At 28.2% G+C, this 20,841-nt stretch overlaps 2 protein-coding genes across 2 annotated transcripts; one reads left to right on the top strand and one right to left on the bottom strand.

The window, feature by feature from the left end:
• Positions 1-204: 204 nt before the first annotated feature.
• On the bottom strand, positions 205-4,165 carry LOC109788812 (putative E3 ubiquitin-protein ligase ZFP1). The gene is made up of 6 exons (XM_020347637.3): positions 3,958-4,165; positions 2,400-3,087; positions 1,570-1,964; positions 1,383-1,448; positions 822-989; positions 205-659 (listed from the first exon to the last, which is right to left on the bottom strand). Exons 2-6 carry the CDS (start codon positions 3,055-3,057, stop codon positions 513-515), a joined length of 1,434 nt encoding a protein of 477 aa, XP_020203226.1. The 5' UTR covers positions 3,058-3,087; positions 3,958-4,165; the 3' UTR covers positions 205-512.
• Positions 4,166-15,914: 11,749 nt separating this feature from the next.
• LOC109788811 (uncharacterized) lies at positions 15,915-17,206 on the top strand. The gene has a single exon (XM_029269331.2). The coding sequence runs from the start codon at positions 15,951-15,953 to the stop codon at positions 16,791-16,793; it is 843 nt and encodes a 280-aa protein (XP_029125164.2). The 5' UTR covers positions 15,915-15,950; the 3' UTR covers positions 16,794-17,206.
• The last annotated feature ends 3,635 nt before the right edge of the window (positions 17,207-20,841 follow it).

Genomic DNA, 20,841 nt, shown 5'->3' with positions numbered 1-20,841 from the left:
ATATTATTAAAAAAAATTATTATTATTTTTGCGCCTGGACAAAACACCTTTTTCTAAAAAAAATTTTTTAAAAAAACAGTAACCTTTTGTGAAAACTTTGAAAAAATGAGTTCTGTTTGAAGTCAACGAATTTGTTCACTATTCCAATTCTAGAACATTACCATGGATAACACAGACACAGTAAATATACAAAAGCATAAAAACTTTCACCAATATGAATAATAATTTTAAAAAAAAAATCATTCTATACAAGGGACATTCAACCATCCAAATAAAAAATGAAAATTAAAAAATATAGGAACAAAGTAATTGCCTAAAGTTAATATATCAACATAAGTCTGTACAACTTCATAGGTACAATGTTCTGATGCCAACAAATAAATGAGTTGGACAACACAACTGTCTATATGTGCTAGTTCATATTCATATACATAATATGAATTCTTTAGAAAAATTTAGTGGCTTAGAAGTTAGCATCAAGCAACAGAGAGATATGTCAATTTCATTGTTTTTCATTCACACTTCTCTCCATGTGTCAATGCTTCTGATTTGCATATGGGGCAGACATTTTTCACAAGTAACCATTTCCTTAAACAATCTTCATGATATTCGTGCCCGCATTGAAGAATTCCAATCTTCTCTTGATTCTTATATTCATCCTGTGAAATCATACACAAGTATTCCAATTAATAGGGAAAATGGGTAAACATTCTTTGTACATCAAACTCGAATTAAGAATTGTCCGAAAAAGTTTTGCATTTGATAGATCAAATTCAATGGCCAAAATAATATTGAATGAAACATGCTGATAAAATTCTTACCTGGCATATTGTGCAAGAATCAGTTTCTTGTTCATCAGATGGTGCCTCCTCCAAGTTAATAGCATTAGTAGGTAGCAAATAAGTTCTTGTCTTCATTTGAATTGTAATCATTTCCTCTGACAAACCCGTGTTTACATTGCCAATCCTCTCACCTAATGCAAGAAGCTCCTGTTGTCCAATTCCAAAGAGTTAACAAATTATAAAGTTTTCCATAGTAACTAAGTTTTTAGCTTCCTAGACCTCAGTCATAGCTGATCTACATTGATAAGAAAGTACAATTTCAGATTGCTGACTTGTTTGAACAAACTTCTCCAAAAACATTTTTAAGAAAAAAAAAAGAAAAAAAAATAAACTTTTGCATAAACTAAAAATAACTTAAACATAAGTTAAAAATAAAAATTTTTAGAGAAGCTATATAAGAGAGCTTCTACAAAATAATTTATACACAAATTAATTTTAATTTAAAGAGAAACTTATTTCACTTTTTTTTTCTTATTTTTCTTTCTCAGAAACTTCTAGAGAAGTTTACTCAAACATTCCCTAGTCCCCATATATACTTGCCTCATAAGACATATCCTCAATGTCCAAGCGCATATCTCTATGGTGGTCAACTAGTAAAGCAACATCCTGCATAAAAATTGATAAGACAATCAATATCTATATGTAAAAAATGTAGGATTCTATCTAAATCTAGTAAAATGGACAATAGAGTACCAAAAGCAGTGCAAAGAGAGGTAGGAAATATTACATCAACTTGGAAAAAGGCCACGGGAGGAAGATTCCGATGTCTAAGAGTTGTCTCATGCATGTTGCCTCTATGAGGTCGGTGTATACGTGCACCTGCAACTGGCACAGGGCCAGCATGCCTAGCACCTATCTCCAAAGCGTTTTGCACAAGGATTGAAGAACTACGCGAAGGATTTGCTTGAACTCTGTATGAAGGTGCAGTTACTGAAGGGTGAAAGTTGACAGAGTGACCTCTAATCTCTTGCGCAGACTGTGTTTGGTGATGAAAGTTATGGTACTGTGCATTGGCAGGAGGAGGATGGGGAAATCTGAGGCCACTTCTGCTGGCAGCTGTATCATGATATCTCTGCAAACCCATTCTTGCATTCTCTGATGAACTTCCATTAGCACTGGGAGCTGGAGAATAAGAGCAACAATCAGAAAGACCAAATTCATTCACTACATGAAGAATATACAATAAATTTGAGTACATTGCTTGGCTCTTGAATCAACACTGAGGGAGGCAGATTATACATGGAAGATAGAACAACTAAAGATTTACCATTTATCCATAATTTTTAGTTGCATAATAGTTTGCATTAAAAAAAAGACTTCCATAAAAGTCGTTGTTGGGTTAATTGGTTGAAACTTGAAAATACCTCATTCAAGAAGCTTTAGTTTTCACTTTTTAAAAGTATAAAAACATCTTTAGAATGTGTACACAGATTCCCTGTATCGCATATATAGTGTTATAGATAATTCACTGGCAAATCAAGCAATATTAATATACATGAACGAACCTGTCCAAATATGGAACTGCAGAACAACAAAGGAGAAAGAAAAAATCCTTACCTTGTACATAGGGCATTGGAAGAGACTGATGCCAAGCCAAAGCACGACCATCATTAGTATTGCTATTCAATTGTTGGTCGGTCCATGGAGAAGCAACTGGTTGAAAGTGCTGGCCTAAATAGTTTCCTTGAATCAAATGGTTATGGTTATGCACCATCATAGACTCCCCCGATCTGCTCCACGAACTACAATGCGGTAGCGAAGGGATGCCATTTTCGGCATGTCTTGCATTAGGTGGAGCAGCCGAAGAACTAGCCGAGGCATTGAAATGTTGATAGTTTCCTCTCATCCCTTCATCATTTTTCCATTTGTATGCTCCATTGACCGCAAATGTGCTTGAACCTGACAACTGGCCAGAGGCTCCATGATTTTGAGACACGGCAGTACTAGTTGAAGGATTCATGCCAGAATAGTACAAGTTGGCAGAAGCTGGAACACCCATATGAAGATCAGGTTGATGCTGAATTCCAGTGTATTGTGTCATGCCATACAACATACCATTGTCATAAGCATCTAGTAAATAATGGGAATCAGGATTAGTTGCATTCCCTGAAGCCGTCACCACCGTGCAGATATTAGGCCGAGAAACATTGGCGCCTCTAAAATTGATACTTTCAGAATGGAAATAGCCCTGCCCTTGTTGACTCATCTGATCCATATCATAGAAATTGGTTGATGCAACTTAATCCTAATATATCAAACCAGAATGAACAAAATCAGGCGCTGGAAAAGTAATTAAAACCAAAACAACAAAAGAACCTGAAGTCACACTTAAATTTTCTTATCAACCTTGGTCAGCGGCTAAACAATCTTTTCAATGAATAACTTAATAATTACATCGTTATAGCAGATTTTATCAGGCACAGACATATCACACACAATGAAGCTAAAAATAAAATAAAAAATCAATTTTTTTTTCAAAGATAGATAGACACCCATTAGAGAAGAAAAAACAATAAAAAAATATTCTTATCAAGTCACGAGTACTACAAAATTTAATCAGAAATCACAGTTGAAAGAAAAACGTTAAGTTCTTCTATCTTCAAAGTTAACCATACCCTTTTCTAATTTTCCAGAATACAATCCCCTTGACCCCAGAAAACAAAAAAAAAAAAAAAACAAAAAGCAAATAATAATAATTTCCTACACACCCAAAAAAGTCTCATATTTCTTATAAATCAACCTTAAAACTCACGAGAACCCAAGATGACAACATCACGAGTTGTCCAATGATTCAAAGCTTCAAAACAGGAATATTCATCCATGAAGCAAAGAAAGGCATATAAGCATTCCAAATCACAGCATAAAACAATAATAAATAAAAAACTTTCAACCACAAGAAACACGCCCATAAGATCATCAAAGCGGTTTTTGCTAGTTTTAAGGTAACCCATCAAAAGAATTCCTGAACGGTAATAAAAGAAACAAATTTAACACAAAACCACAGAACCCAAAATCAAAAAGAAAAACACAAAATTGAGGAAGCAACGAACGGCATCATGGTCCATCCCCACCGACCGAACAACACTGAAATTGATGACAACATGGGCATCCGTACCTCGTTATCATGAAAATCACGCGACCTTTCCCAGGTTTCCGAACCCAAAATGAAGCAAGTGAAAAAAGCGCGTGAAATTAGAATGGATCGCGAGGAAAGTAGCGAAATTTTGGCGGAGAATGATGAGGATAAAGGGATGAAGCAAGTACAACGCGAGGAAGGAAGAGAGAAGGAAAGAGAAAATATAAGAGAAGGCTTAATAACACCTGTTGTTTTCAATCCATCAATATTTTATATATAGTTTGACATTATTCAAGTTTATTTCGTGATCAAGATATCATATAATATTTTATCAAAGAAAATAAATAACATAATAGTGAAACAAGTTTTAATTTTTTTCTTATGTGCCTGTACAGATGTTATTGGATTTTATCAAGATTACTTCTCATAAGAGGTACATGTGATCTAAGATTAAAAATAAAAATCTTCAAGTCAAAATAAAAAAAAAATATAATGTTATTTTTTTCATATTATAATTATATATATATAATAATATGAATAAAAAATTTATTTTTCATATATATATATATATATATATATAATTTTATATATTTACACTATATAGAGAGAAGATACTTGTTTGACACTTCATTTGAATTTTGAGGTAACATAATTATGTAAGCAAAGAGAGTCCGGAATTCATGTAGCAATCAAGTATTTAATCTTGGTATTGTAAATGTGTTTAATGTGAATGAAAAGGGAAGAAGAAAGTGGAAGATATAGATGGGTCAAAGTGGAAGATATACATGGGTCTCACTAATTTTTTAATACCCTCTCAAACGAGGGGATTTAAAAGAAAAGAGTATATTTTTATAATTATGACCTTTCCTTCTTCTTTATCACTTGAGTAGACTAAAAAATTGAAAAGGAGAGTTTTGTAAATTAATTTATATTGTCATTTTAACTTCTTTTTTTTTTTTAATTTAATCCAATATAAAATAATAATAAAAAGTTAATCTTTCTTCTATTTTTTTTACTTCTTTTCTATCAAATAATTTTAATTTCCACTTTGTTATCAACTTATCTTCTCACCTATTTCATCCTCTTCCTTTTACTTTCATCCACCCTACAAAACACAACTTGAGTAATTTTCGTTTAGTTTCTATTTTTTATTAGACACCTTTCTTCCAAATTTTATTTTCATAATTTTTTTTACATGTTTTCATAAATTTTTAAATCACTCATTCTTATAATCATAAATTTCATTATTATTTTTCTTATAATCATCTTTTCTCAAAAATTTTCAAAATGTCTTATAAAAGTAGTACAATTGGTTAAATCCTGATAAAGCTTAAGATTGAATCTAATTTATTTCATTTTTTATATTCTTTCATACAAACTTGTACTAAAGATATAATAGACTAACTAGGCATGGCAACGGGGCGGGGCGGGGGCGGGTTTTATGTTCCCCGCCCCCGCCCCCACAAATTTAACCCGCCCCCACCCCCGCCCCCGATACCCGCCGGGGATAAAATCTAGGTCCCCATTAGGGATGGCAACGGGGCGGGTCGGGTACGGGTTTTATGATACCCGTCCCCGTCCCCGCGACATAAACTCATCCCCGTACCCGTACCCGTACCCGTCGGGTATGTGATTTTTATCCCCATCCCCGTCCCCGTCGGGTATCGGGTATACCCGTACCCGTACCCGTACCCGTAAAAAATTATTTTTTTTTTTGCAAAAAAAAAATAATATTTTTAAATTATTTTTCTATTATATTATAGTTATAATTAGATTATTTCTTTATCTCATATTTTAATCAAGAGATTTCTTAATAATTATACAACTATAAATATTTCACATTATAATAAATAATTACATATAATAAAATGTTAAATTTTTTTAATATAATTAAATCGGGTACGGGTACGGGTACGGGTATGATGTCATACCCGTACCCGTACCCGTACCCGGTTTAATTTATCGGGTTTTACCCGTACCCGTCCCCGTACCCGGTCAAACCGGGTATTCCCCGTCAAAGTCGGGACGGGTTCGGGTATTACCCACGGGTACGGGTTTATTTGCCATCCCTAGTCCCCATCCTCACCCCCGGCGGTTCGGGTTTCCCCGCCCCGCCCCCGCCCCCGCTTTTATTTTTTTTTCTTCTTTTTTTTTTTAAATAAATATGAACAATTTAAAAAAAATAAAAGAAAAATAAAATAATATAAATTTTTACATATAAATATTTATAATTTTGGTTTATATATATAAAAATAATTTTTTACTTATATTATTAAGTGGGGCGGGGGCGGGTATGGGGACGGGGGCGGGGTGAGTATTAACATCCCCGCCCCCGCCCCCGATTTTATCAATCGGGGAAAACCCGAACCCGAACCCGATAAACACGGGTTTCCCCATCCAAATCGGGAGGGGTTCGGGCGGGTACCCACGGAGGCGAGTTAGATTGCCATGCCTAAGACTAACTTTACATACAGATGTGTTTTTTCTAATATCAACTTTTATCTAAAAAAAAAAAAAAAAACTTTCAAAATTATATATATTAAGACACAAAGTAGATCTTTTTTTTTTATCTTACACTGGAGATAGGGTAAATTGACTTTACATGAGATCATACTTTAGCTTAATTTAAATTTTTATCCAATTTTTTAAAATTATATATATTAATATACAAAGTGTCTTTTATTTTTCTTTCTAGTGTGTGCATATATATAGAATTTGCTAACATGGTGACACTCGGTATTTAGTTAGAGTATGTTAGTTATGTAAACCTTTAGTTCCAAAAAAAAAAAATGCAATCAGTCTTCTTATTTCTTGAACTTAATTTAAGGTCATCATGTTAATTTATTACTTAATTTTTAAAATAATAAATGCAATTTCTCTCTCCTTTCTCATTTTCCAAGTCTCATCAATGATTACTTATTATTGTTGAAAATTTGTTGCTACACCATCGTCACTTTAGAACTTAATTTCCATACAATTGACAATAGACCAATATAATTATAAAAAAAGAAAAATGGAAACCATATAATATTGGAGGAGTGAGAGTGTGCTGAAGCTAGCAGTAGAAGTTAAGTGACGATTTGAATTCTCAAAATAACAAAATATGGTGAAGACAAAACTTGTTTGGAATCAAGGCGATTATAGAGAAAGAGAAGAGAGAGAAAAAAAAGAAAAGAAAAAAAAAAAAAAGAGAGAGAGAGAGAGAATCTCAATGCTCATATTTGCAAGCTAGTTTAAAGGTTGGGTTGGTGTTGATGACCATGCTTGAGTTTGAGTTTAAAAATGGTGCTGTAATGGAGTTCTCATGGTGTTAGGCAAGTATGGATGAGGCGTACGTGGGAAATGCGGGAAGCGTGAGAAAGAGCATTTATTATAAGTTTAGAGCATCTCTAAGCAACTCTCTGTATCACATCATTATTATATCAGCTCTGGTCTATTTTATGAGTTGCTTAAATTTGAACAAAGTTATTTTTACAAATTAAGTAGTAAATTACTATCATGACCCTAAATTTACTTCAAGAAATAAAAAAGATTAATTGGATTCCAACTAAGTAAAAATATGTTAACATATAAAATATTTTTATGATTATCTATCAATTTAAATTAATGAAATAAAATATTAAATATTTTTTAAAATTTTTAAAAATTAACAGATTTGATATATTCATTAAGAACTTTAAATTTAATGGTTGAATTTTAAGATTTAATGTAAAGCATGAATTATTAAACAAAGTAAGTTTAGATGAACTTATTTCATAAAATAAACGAATATATATATATATATATATATATATATATATATATATATATTATCCTTATATTTTATTTCCCTCTCAAGATAAAAAAAAAACTCAACAAACATAATGTGATGAAGGATAAAATAAAACTATCATATTCTATCAATCCAACAAAATTCTTATTATAATAAGACTTTCATAAATTTTAAAATCATTAACTTTCTATTAAAAAAATTATCTCTTTTAAATTGATAAAACCACACTTTAGGGAATAAAGCGTAATAATAACCAATAATTAAAAAATCAACAGTTAATATTATAATTAATTTTATATTTTATTCTATAAGAATTTGATTCCATTACATTTATCAATTGTTGATTTTCTAATTAATAATTATGAATGTACTTTATCATCTAAAATATACCAACTCATTTTAGAGGACTCAAATCCATAAATCAATTACCCACTTTTATTAATATATACAATTAATAGAGTATATTGACTTCTATATATTAAATAGGAACGATTGTTTTATACAATAATATTTTTAGAAGTTATTTTTTGACAAGTATGTTTCGAAAGATTCTTTTAACTTTTTTTTTTATCTAATTCATTAAGTCTTATAAATTAATTGTGAATGATTATCTTACACAAAAGTAGTTTTAGGAGCTAAAAGTGTTTTACGAATTCTTCTAACTTTCTATCTAATTTCAAACTTTTTTATTTATCATAATTATTTATTAATTAGATTTTAATATTTTTATAATAAGCTATCATTAATTATATTTTTATTGGGTAAGTGTAGAAAAAAATTACTAAAAATAACATATTTATTTATCTTAAATCTAAAATATAATTTATATATTTAAAAACACCTATTTATATTAATTTTATATATCAACCTTATATATTAAACATGAATAAGTTATTTTGTATGAAAGTGTTTTTAGAATCTATTCTTCAATGAGAACATTTTGAGATATTTTTTTAAATTTTTTTTATTTAATTCAATTTTTTATTTATGATATTTAATGATGAATTAAATTTTAATATTTTTAAAATAAGTTATTGATATATTTTATTTTGATAAATATAGAAAAGATTTCTAAAAATAATATATTTATTTATCTTAAATCTAAAATATAATTTATATATTTTAAAATATCTATTTATACTCATTTTAAATATAATTTATATATTTAAATATGATATTTATTTATATATAAGTTATTAGGATTAAATATGTTTTTAGTCCCTCAAATTTATGGTAATTCTGTTTTTGGTCCCTCAAATTTAAAATTGTTGTTTTTAGTCCTTGTAATTTCAAAAAATCTTATTTTAGTCCTTATATTCAAATTTTGTTAAGAAATTTATCAAACATTATTGCATAAAATTTATTTATTAGTATCCTTATCAGTGAAAATATCACATTAAATCTGGTTAATGTTGCATAACTGTATTAATTAGTCATTTTTAAATATGTTATTGGTGACCTAAGGGACTAAAATAAGATTTTTAAAAATTATAGGGACTAAAAACAACAGTTTTAAATTTGAGGGACCAAAAACAAATTTGTCTTAAATTTGAGGGACTAAAAACATATTTAAGCCAGTTATTATATATTTTAGTTATATATAATAAATATTTTACCTATGAAATACACAGATGAAATAGCTAGTAGTATATAATGTCATTTTCAAAAAAAATATTTAGTTACTTTTTAAATTTTATTTTATTTTTAATCAAGATTTAATTTTCAATTTTTAAAATGGTACATCATTTTATAAGTGTTTAAATAATAAATATTCACACTTTAAAATGGTATAAGTGTTTGTTAATATGTATATCTAAACACAATCATTTATTAAATTTTAAGTAATTATTTCATAAATTTTTATTACATAAAAATTTGTTAATAAAATCTTAATTAAATTATTTATCCAAACTGTAATTTGAGCTAGATTAGATGGACATGTTTAAACCGTCTATAACTAATGTTGTGTTGGATTTTTAAAATTAACTTACACAAATTTGATTCGTTTGGCCAAATTTATTAATTCAACGAGTCGTGTCGTCCTCCTAAAATTTAGGTATAAAATATTAGATTTATCTTAGTCGATTCAATTAAGCAGTTTAATTAGTTAATTTATTTACTTTATAAATTGATATATAATATCATTTTAGCATTTAGAATTTATAGGATATATAGAGAATAAAACATTTCATACTTTTAATAATTAGTAGATGAAATATTAGATAGTTGTAGATGAACATTCAAAGAATATTTTTTTTTTTACATTTGAGGAGTATAATGGTTCACTAAAAAGTATATGCCAATTACAATTATAAACTTTGATATTCTATATATAATAAGTATAAATAACTAATCTTTTTAATAAAATAAATACTTTAATATATAAATTATATTATGATTAAAATTTATAATTAATAAATATATTTAAATTTAAGACAAATAATTTTATTACAATGTACTATTATTTTTAATTATCGATAAGTTTAATAAAAAAGTAAAGTTCAATTAAAAATAAAATAATAAATTAAAATAAATAATATGTGGAAAGAATTCGTCAAAAACAATGCAATTTAACAACCACCATCATTATTATAATAATAAATGATTGCAATTGTTATGCTACTAAATGATGGCAATTATTATGATACTAAATGATGGTAATTTATTTATTTATTAGAACATAGAGCAATAATGACGTGAATTTGGCCTATTGTGGGAGTGGGAGGAGATGGTCTTTCTCTCGAGTGAAACGTTGATGTTGTTTTTTTTTTTTTTATTGATAGAAAAAGATTACAAACACGCAATGAAGATTAAATTTAAGATTTTATCTCTATCTTAACTCCTTCTTCAGTTACTAGGTTAATTCTAGTTAGGATCAACTTTGAATTACTCTGAAAAAAGTAAAAAAAAATAAAAAAAATAAAATAGAATCCTAATAAATATTAAAATATTACTTATGATCTATATTATCAAAACTAAAGGTGTAAACATAAATAAATAAATAATTACATAAAAAATGCATGAATGTTTGATATGTTATACGAGATTCTGAATTATCATTAAAAATGATTATGCAACAAAAAAAATAGATATACATCATAAAAAAGCTCGTGATGAAAAGTGAGAATTCATAATTAATTTGATTTCAAAATTTCGGTAGAGTAAGATAGATCATGATTTAAAATAAAAAATTAAAAAAAATAGATATAAAAAGAAAAAAGAAAATTAAAAATAATTCTTATTTATGATTTTATATTAATATTTGTGAAAATTTACACATAAAAAAAAAAAAGAGAAATAGATCAATAACATATAACATTTTTTTATATTTAATATTACTATTTTATTTTTAATTTTTTTTTATATTTGGTAGATTCTTTTGACTAGTGAAAACCTTTATTATTATTTTTTTTTTCTAATAAATTATTAATAATTTAATCATATTTTTTTTATTATACACACTAAATATATATATATTTTTTTTATCGTTTCCACAATGGAATCTTGGAGGGTTGGTTGACCCACAGCCCATGCTTAAGGTCAGCGGTGGTGGTGAACTATTGATGTTAAGAGAAGATGACTTTTCAGAAAAATGAAAATAAAAATGCAGGAGCAGTGTGGTGAAGTGAAGACCCTTTACAATAGCACATTGGAGATTATTATTATTTACACCATCTTTTTTAAATAGTTGTTATTTGAAGAAAATAATTTCCCATTTGACAAACCCAAGTGACGGGTAATTTAAGAGGTTTCAATTTTATTTTTTTTAAATTGAAATAATAAATTTTGTGGATGGGGGGGTGTGAATAGTAATGTCCTTGCATATTCTGTAGTACTGGTTTTGGATTGTAGACACTAACATATTGGTTGACTCATTGGACGTAGCTTATTGGGCTATATTACCTTTCATAAAGCTTTACCAACACCATAACAAAAACAACATAAGAGAAGGAGTTTCTCCAAACCAAGCCTAGACAAAGAAACCATATCGGCCCAAATCAAACACAACTTCTTGAAAAATAAGGGCACGTGAAACAAATATATATATATATAACTTGAAAGTAATTAAAGTGTTCATATTTTTATTATATTTTAAAATGTATATATTATGTCAGTTTTATTTTATAAGAATGAAGTATCAAATCATTTTAGATTAATATAAAATTTTGTGTATATGATCTAGGAGTAAATAACTTTCAATCTAACTGTTGGATTTACAAAATTCACATTTAATATAAGGTAAAAATATATTTTTCGTCCCTTATATTATTTATTAGATTCAATTTAGTCCCACTCTAATTAATTAAATCTAGTCTCATATCTTTAAAATGTATCTCAATGTTTAACTTTTTGTTTCCTCTGTTTAAATACTTAACGAATGTGACACGTGTCATGTGGGACTAAATTGATTCAATTAATTAAAGTGAGACTAAATTGACATTAATAAATAATATAAGGGACGAAAAATGTATTTTTGTCTTAATATAACGTTATTGAAAGTTTCAATGATCCAACCATTAAATTAAAATTTTTTAATACATAAATCATGTCAATAAACTTTTAAGAAAATTTAAAAATTATTTGATACTCTATTTCATTAATTAAAATCATATATTATTTGTCAATTTGAATTGATGAAACAAAATATTTCTCTCTCTCTCTCTTTCTCTCTCTCTCTCTCTCTATATATATATATATATGTAGAGAGAGGAGGGTTCAAAATGTCACTAATGTAACTTTTATCAACTATTATACCATTCAATAATTTTTAATTAAATGTAAATTTTTTAAAACGTATTGTTAGATTGAAAAGTTTCTTACTCCTAGATCTTATATACAAAATTTTATATTAATCCAAGATATATGATTTGATATCTCATTCTTATATTCCCTTCATTTTTTATTCATAGTCGTTTTAGCAAAATTTTACATAAACATAAAATTTCTAACTATTATTTAATTTTAACAAAATTTCACATAAACATAAAAGATGATATGAAGTTATAATTCGAGACAATAACCTTAACTACACCTAAAATTTAAGTCAAATATTATTAAATGTATTCAGACACCTAATATATATATATATATATATATATATATATATATATATATTTTTTTTTTTTTTTTTACAAGATGGGATTTGAAGAATTGATTCATATTGCAGTGTCTCTGGGTGATATCACAAGATATGGCTCAAGATTAAGTCACGTGAAAATTAATGAAGCATCTATGGATACATATTTTGAGCTTTCAATGTTATGCAAAATTGTCTAACAACACATAATTCACTTTTTCCCCTGTTCCTTTAATTAGATGCCATACTTAGGGTACATTAACTTTTTCCCTCAAGGTGCATTCAAGGATTAAAGAATGTGGAGTTCTTGTACTATATTAATTTGTTTTACAATTATAGAATGTCAAGAAACAAACGAGGTAAGGCTCCATTTTGGTTTGTGATAGAACATACCATAACCACCATAACCTACACAATGAACGTGAGATAGACATGCAAGGAAACTAAATACACCTACTTGATAGATGAGCATCAATAATATGTTCATATTTGGAGGGGTCGAAGGAGAAACTTCATAGAGGAAAACCTATTTAGGGTCATTTGTTGCACACTAAATAATATGTGATATTGTATACACAAAACTCGATATTATACTTATTTGTGCCACCTAGTTGAAAGACTCAACGGATGCACGCAATAAATATTTATGGAACACATCCCACACAATACAACAAATGCCAACACAGACACAACGGCAAATTACACTCCAACAACCTATCTTGCCCATTCCTCTCGTTGACAACATTATGCAAAATTAACACGATGAATCACCTCCTTATTCATTCACAACAACAACCTCATGAAAAATGTGATGATCATCAACATTCATTTGGACACAATTTAGGAGATTGCATGAGAAATGTTTTTGGTGTAGGCATTTGAACATTAGAATTTGTCAATGCTTACATACAAAATGTATTCAATCTAACGACTCGTAGTATCACAACTAGGAGGTTACTAGTTCTCCAATGCCCATCTTTAGACTACACGGATTTTCGATAATTTCCTTCTTCACATTTAAAATTTAAACGAAGAAGAGCAATAAGAAACAATTGTTGAGTCAGAACAATAGGGAACAAGTTGACAAGGATGATAATGATGAAACCTTTCATGAAACATGAGATAAAAAGTATATACCTTAGTTATTGTATTTAATTTAATTTGAATCTAAAATATTTTTAAAAGCATTAAATATAATATCGCTCATACTAATATCTTATTAATAAAAAAAAAATTGATATGTAACAGGAATTTAAATTTCGTAACCCTTCCTAAAAAAATAAAAATAAAAGGTACAACATAGCAAAAAACGTAAAATGAAAGCTACCTAGTTGCCCACAATTTAGGTAGGTATCTTTCCCTCATGTAGGTCTTTCAAGGTCTCACAATTGGATTACTTGACCAAATGAAATTGATATACTAATTAATTTTGACCAACACATGTTGCTCACCAGAATCTCGTACCTTCACTGATTTCTTTTAAGATATTCAGCAACCATTCCAAATTATTAGAAGCATTTGTTTTGTTACACAAAAATGTAATAGGATAAGCTAACTCAGCACACCGACAAATGCAAACTTAATCCGGACAAGACATTTAAACTCTGTATAATTACGCCTTTTTAAAGTTATTATTTTTATACCAAATAGTTTTATTATTTGTTGTCCTTAATTAAGGATTAGATAATTAATGATTGTAAGATTTGTTATAAAATATAAGTAGTTCATCTAATAATATTCTCAAATTTATATATGTTAAAATAATATTTGATTAATAGAAATCATGTTTTACAAATGTATGTCAATTGTTTTTTTGTTTGTTTCAAGATATTACGTGAATCATATCTATAAATAAAATAAATTAAGGATTGGAATTTAATTCTCGACTTGAATATGAAATCGCAACCAAAAATACTATTTTATTTTTATAAGAATCAATTGTATGAGAAAAATTTATATCTCCTTATTAAATAAAAGTATTATTATTATTAATATTATTATTATTTTCACTTTCACTATCATGGCAACTGGCATTGGCGTGGCATGTTCACTTGCTCGAGGGGATGAACTAAGTGCATGCACTTGGGATAGGAAGAGAGCCAGTGAGGCTATGAGCCATCTAATTCTTCAAACAGATTCAGTGAAGGGATTTCAACTTCATCATTGCTTCAAATAGTTGAGCTTGATGAGTATACCAATTTGAGATCCAAGGATGCATGAACTTAGGCCTCAAACCGCAATTTTTTTTTATGCATGGGTGGGGGATATGTTGTTACCTTCCAAACGACACGCTCACTGATCATTGACGTAACATATACAACATAGAATTAATTGTTGGGATCTTTCCAATTAAAGTAAGATTAGTCTTGTTTAATTTGAAGCAGATATACCTCTATGTCACAAGTTAATGATGAACATAAATCAGTAATAATAAATGTCTATTTTCTTAACATGACTCTTGCAATATTCTTATCACACCCGTCTAAGCAAACACTGCTCAAGATTATCTAGGTTCTTGACCAGATGGATGAACACAAAAATGCATGCCTTTTCAAGTTTCATGTAGTGTTTAAATTACATATATACAGTTACTATATTTATTATTTTTATTATCTTCATTATTTTTCTCTCTATTTCTCTCTTCTTCTACACCAAAATAGGATGGACGTTTATATTTTTCCATATATGTATATGCATGTTACATATCTTGCTGCATAATCAATTTAAGACTCGCATGAATTACTTAGAGTACTAGACAAGTGATCAAACCTATCCTTAATTATTTTCTATTTTTTAGTGAGTAATTATGTGAACATCTCCACAATATTCATTAACATCTATCATTTTTTTTTTTTATCTTTCTCATTTTATTATCATTTTATCACCTATCATTATATTTCTCACTCTTATCTTTTTTCTCTCTCTAGTCGTTAACTATCCATGCAAAGTTTTCCTTTTCTAATTTCTCTAACTAAAAAATAACACTCCAACAAAAAAAAAAACTAATAATCATGACATGTCATCATTTTTTATTAGGGGAAAAAAGAAGGGGACAAGATACGGAACAAGTGGTTTTAATCCTATGTACGCACTATAGACAATTCAAGTTAGCCAACCTTTGCATAGTATTTACAATGACTTAAAGCACTAGCTCTAACTTGGTCACTCAATTTGGTGGGGCTCATGATGTCTCTAAAGCTAAATAAGCCTTATAAAAGAATGAGCACCAAAACTTTCTCTCAAGAGAAACACACTCATCACTTCCCACACATTATTCACACACACCACCAAACTCCAAACCCAATCTCATTGTTCCAAAACTCCAATCAAGTGATCTCATCCAAAATGGGGGACTTGAAATTTTCCTTCAAGACCCAAGATCATGTCCACCAAAGAGCAAAACACAACAAAAAGAGGCTAACTGAAGACCAAGTTGCTATTCTTGAGAAGTGCTTTGCCTCCAACATGAAGCTTGAGCCTGAGCAAAAGTTCCACCTTGCAAACCAACTTGGTGTGCCTCCAAGGCAAGTTGCCATTTGGTACCAAAACAAAAGGGCTCGTTGGAAGACTCAGAACCTTGAGGTGGACCATGGCGTGCTTCAGGCCAAGCTAGAGAATGTGATGGCTGAGAAGAAGCAACTAGAGAGAGATGTGGAACGGCTCAAGGTAGAGCTGAAGAAAGCTCAAGAGATGCTGCTAATTGGCAATGCCAAAGGTGGAGACTGTAGTTTGGTCTGTAAGAATCGAACTCATTACCAAGAAGATTTACAACAACTCACGCACTTTATTCAATCATCTGAGTTAGACCCTTTTGATGGTGCAGACCATAGTAATACTAATAACAATGGTTCTTGTGACTTTTCAACTTCTTTTGAAGAGGGTGGGAGCTCAGGGGTGCTTGATGATGGCACTCACCATCATCATGAGTGCTGGCAAAGTGGTGAGGTTATGCAGGCTGAGGAGCTTTATGCTTATTTCATGGGTGCAAATTTTGGGTCAGGCTTGTTGCATGAGAAAAGGGCATAGAATATCTCATTTATATATTGTTAGTGTAAAACTTTTTTTACACTAACAACTAATTATATTTTTTAATTGTGTCATGTTACTGTTAAAGATAAATATGTTTATAGTAATATGACATAATTAAAAGATTAATTAATTATTAGTGTAAAAAAAAATTTACATCGATAATGTATAGATAATTAACTCAAAATATTATTATAACAAACTTTTGGTAGTTTGTACAATTTTGTTGTGTCCTTCAGCAGCAGGGTCCAAAAATTATAGAATTCGTTAATTTACAAGTTTGTGTAAATCCATGTCCATGTGTCGTGGTGAGACAATGGAGACTAGAAAGTGCCCTTTATGGGAGCAAAATCTACAATTGAATGAAGCAATTTGATGACCTTGCATTGCATTTTGGTAACTTCTGAGCTGTTTTTTTTTTTGTGAATGTTTAATATTCAGTTGGAGGTAGGGATGGCAATGGATCCCATGGGAGCGGTAAACTCGTCCCGTCTCGTTAGATGAAAATTGACTCATACACATTCCATATCTACGCGGGTATCCATAAATTTTTTGAATACCCACGGATATTCGTGGATATTCATGGATATTTATAAATTTTGTAAGAAATTAAAAAAAATATATTATAAATAATTTTAAGTTTATATTTAATGTCATTGAAATATTAAAAAATAAAAAATTAATGTTAATTTTGAACTTGTATTTAACGTTAATTTTGTTGAAATAATAATAAAAATGCAAGATAATCAATAATTTAAAATACATCAATCTCACAAGTAAGTTAAAGTCTTATCACAAAGTTACAATAATTCAATCTCATAATTTCAAACGAAAGTAAACAACTTAAAATACATCAAAATTTATTGGTTCAATCAAAGCTAGAAAATTAATCAAATTACAACCAACATAATTATATAACATGCTTAACACATGTTGGTAACTTCATTAACCTCACTTTTGTAAGAAAATAATTAAGAAGAGAGTGTATAATTTTAGGGTTTTGTGGTACAAGAATAATTAGAATATTTAAGAAATATTATTAAACGAGTACCCATTAGTATGAATATCATCATACCCGCCCCTGCCCCATTTATAAACGGGTAAAAAATTATTCGTCCCCATTATATGCAAGTACTCAATTAGTCTATCCATTTATTATCTGTAGCGGATTTTACTCGCAGATACCCGCGGGTGCAAGTATTTTTGCCATCCCTAGTTAGAGGAGTAATTATAGCTATATATATATATATATATATATATATATATATATATATATATATATATGAGGAGGGTTCAGATGACACCGGTATAACTTTTACTAAGTGTTACACCGCTTAATAACTTTATATTAAATGTAAATTTTGAAAATCCAACCATTAGATTGAAAGTTTATATATCTTAGATCATATATATCAAACTTTATATTAATCTAAGATGATTTGATATTTCGTTCTTATAAAATAAAATTGACGTAATATATTTATTTCAAAATATATTAAAATATAAACACTTTTGATTACCCTCAAGTTGTTGTTCAATTTTAACAAAATTTGATATACACATATAAAGTGATATGAACTTTCAATCTAACGGTTGGATTTTCAAAATTCACATTTAATATAAAGTTATTGAGCGATGTAACACTTAGTAAAAATTACACTGGTGTCATTTGAACCCTCCTCTATATATATATATATATATATATATATATATATATATATATATTTATATGGAAATGTAACCATATAATTGTTGAAAGATAAGAAGAATAGATGTGTTTAAATTTGTTTGAGAAATAATTTTTTTAAAATGTTATGAAGTTTTAAAAATAATTATTTTTTATGAGTTAATTTAAACATGTATTCTTGATATGTTTGTTCTATTTTAAATTAATCATAAAATTTCTAAATAATTTTTTATGAGATAATTATTTAAAAATATATATCAGTGCGTATGTTCTTACATTTATAACTTTGATTATTTCATGTTATTAAAAAGAAAGTAACATTAAATACACTGGCGTAAAAAAATAGTTAATATTTTCGTGTATTTTATTTTAAAAAATAAAAATAACAATTAGATGGCGATTGAGCAGCTTTCATTAGTTGTTTAGAAGGAGTGAGAAGTTTCAAAAATAATTAAATTTATGAAAAAGTATTGAAACAAAAGAGAAGAGAATAACTAAATATACAAAAAAAAAAATGTATAAGAGAAAGTGTTTAGGAATTAGAGGGTAAAACAGTGAACAAAATTTGTACATTAAAAAGACGTTGTTTTTATTAATAGTATGGATTAAATTTCTGTAATAATTATTAAAAATAAAAATAAAAAAGAGAAGAGAGAGAAATTGTAATAAGATATGTCATTCATGAAATGAAAAGAAAATCAAAATATATAAAATTTTCTATAAAAAATTATATATTATATAAATATGTTTGGATTATATTTATATTTGGAACTCAAATTCAACATTAATAAAGATAAACTTTTGGTCAAACCATGTTTAAACTTAAAAGCTTTGACGAAAAAAGAAAAAAACTAATGCCAGTAGCCCTAATGTCTTCAAAATTCAAATGCAAATCATGTCAATGGATGGCAAAAAGTAACAAGAAGCTAGCAAATTAACATGGGAATACATTACCTATACAATAATTATTATAATCATTTTTTTTATCACACCTTTTTTTTTTTTTTACCATCCTCTTCTTATTCCTTCTTTTTAAATACAAATTTTCATAAAAAAAAAACAATATAAATACAATTTCTGAAATTCTATTTGTAATGTGGACAACGTCTATCACAGTATCACGTCTTACTGATTCCGAAAAATAGGAGACAAGTTGGAATATTTACGGATCAATTTTCCCCCTTTCATTTGTTATCATTTATATTTAAGATATTCTTAATTAGCTGTTAGAAAAGACTCAGAAAAAAACTCGGACGTTATTTTTGAAGCGGAAATAGTACGAACACGTAGCGTGTAAGAAAAATAACCAAGTGAAAAAATAAATATAAATTATTATTAATAAATTGTTTTATCTTATTTTATTTTTCAAAATAGTTGTTTTTGATATGGCCCAAGTAACGCTTTCAATTATTATTATTATTTTTATTTTATGAAAAGACATTATGATAAAAATAAAAATACATAAGTAGAGAGTAATTATTATCTTAAAAATACAAAGTTGGATCATATTATATATGATCTATATTTTTAAGATGATATCATAATATATCTTAGTAACTATTGTTGATCTTATCATGTTAACATTTATTAAGTCATTATTGAACCATTTATAATTATCTGATCTCGCAAACTTCACTCAAAATATTTATCTCTCCATATGAGACATATATTTTAGAAATCTCACATCAATAAGTGATATGACTAAGGTAAAATATATAACTGAAAAATAATTTTTACCTTACAAATCAATTATGTAAAGTTGAGTTAAACCTAAGATCACATTATTAACATGGTATTAGAGTATTTCTTAGCGACTGCTGTTGAAATTATCGTATTATTCCATATCGGGTCGTTACATATCACCTAAATATGTTCAAAAATAGCATATATAAGTATGAAATAATCACCACTTCATAAATCGGTTATGTATAATTGAATTTACTCAAACTCACATTATTAAGAAGGTATCATGGCCTATTCTATTGATTGTTGTCGGGTTTATCGTGTCACCCGTTATTGAGCTCGTTATTAAACCATCTACAAATGTCTAGTCCAACAAATTTTACACTTGAGATATCTAGTTTAAGCATGAGGTAATTAGTGTGTTAGAGATCTTTTATTAACTAGTGATATGGTCAAAATAGAGTTTATTATTAAGTAGCAATAAATATTTACCTTATAAACTGATTTTGTAAGGTTGAATTAGATCATAGTCTATATTTTTAACATAATATATAGCATATCCTAATAATTATTGTTAGGTCTATCATGTTATTCATTATTGACCTGTTATTGAATCACTCGCAAATATCTAACTCTCGATGTGGATAGTGTATTAAAGATCTCATATTGATAAGTAAT

Source organism: Cajanus cajan, chromosome 8 (genome assembly GCF_000230855.2).
Source record: "Cajanus cajan strain Asha chromosome 8, NIPB_CcT2T_4, whole genome shotgun sequence".
Taxonomy (NCBI): domain Eukaryota; kingdom Viridiplantae; phylum Streptophyta; class Magnoliopsida; order Fabales; family Fabaceae; genus Cajanus; species Cajanus cajan.
Note: the sequence above shows the minus strand (reverse complement) of the source record. Positions and strands in the feature narration are given on the sequence as shown.

Coding starts and splice junctions, on each gene's coding strand:
- LOC109788812 (XM_020347637.3), bottom strand. CDS start 3,057: ATGGATCAGATGAGTCAACAAGGGCAGGGCTATTTCCATTCTGAAAGT. Junction 1,965..2,399: donor TCCAATGCCCTATGTACAAG/GTAAGGATTTTT, acceptor CTTATTCTCCAG/CTCCCAGTGCTAATGGAAGT. Junction 1,449..1,569: donor TGGCCTTTTTCCAAGTTGAT/GTAATATTTCCT, acceptor ATTTTTATGCAG/GATGTTGCTTTACTAGTTGA.
- LOC109788811 (XM_029269331.2), top strand. CDS start 15,951: ATGATGTCTCTAAAGCTAAATAAGCCTTATAAAAGAATGAGCACCAAA.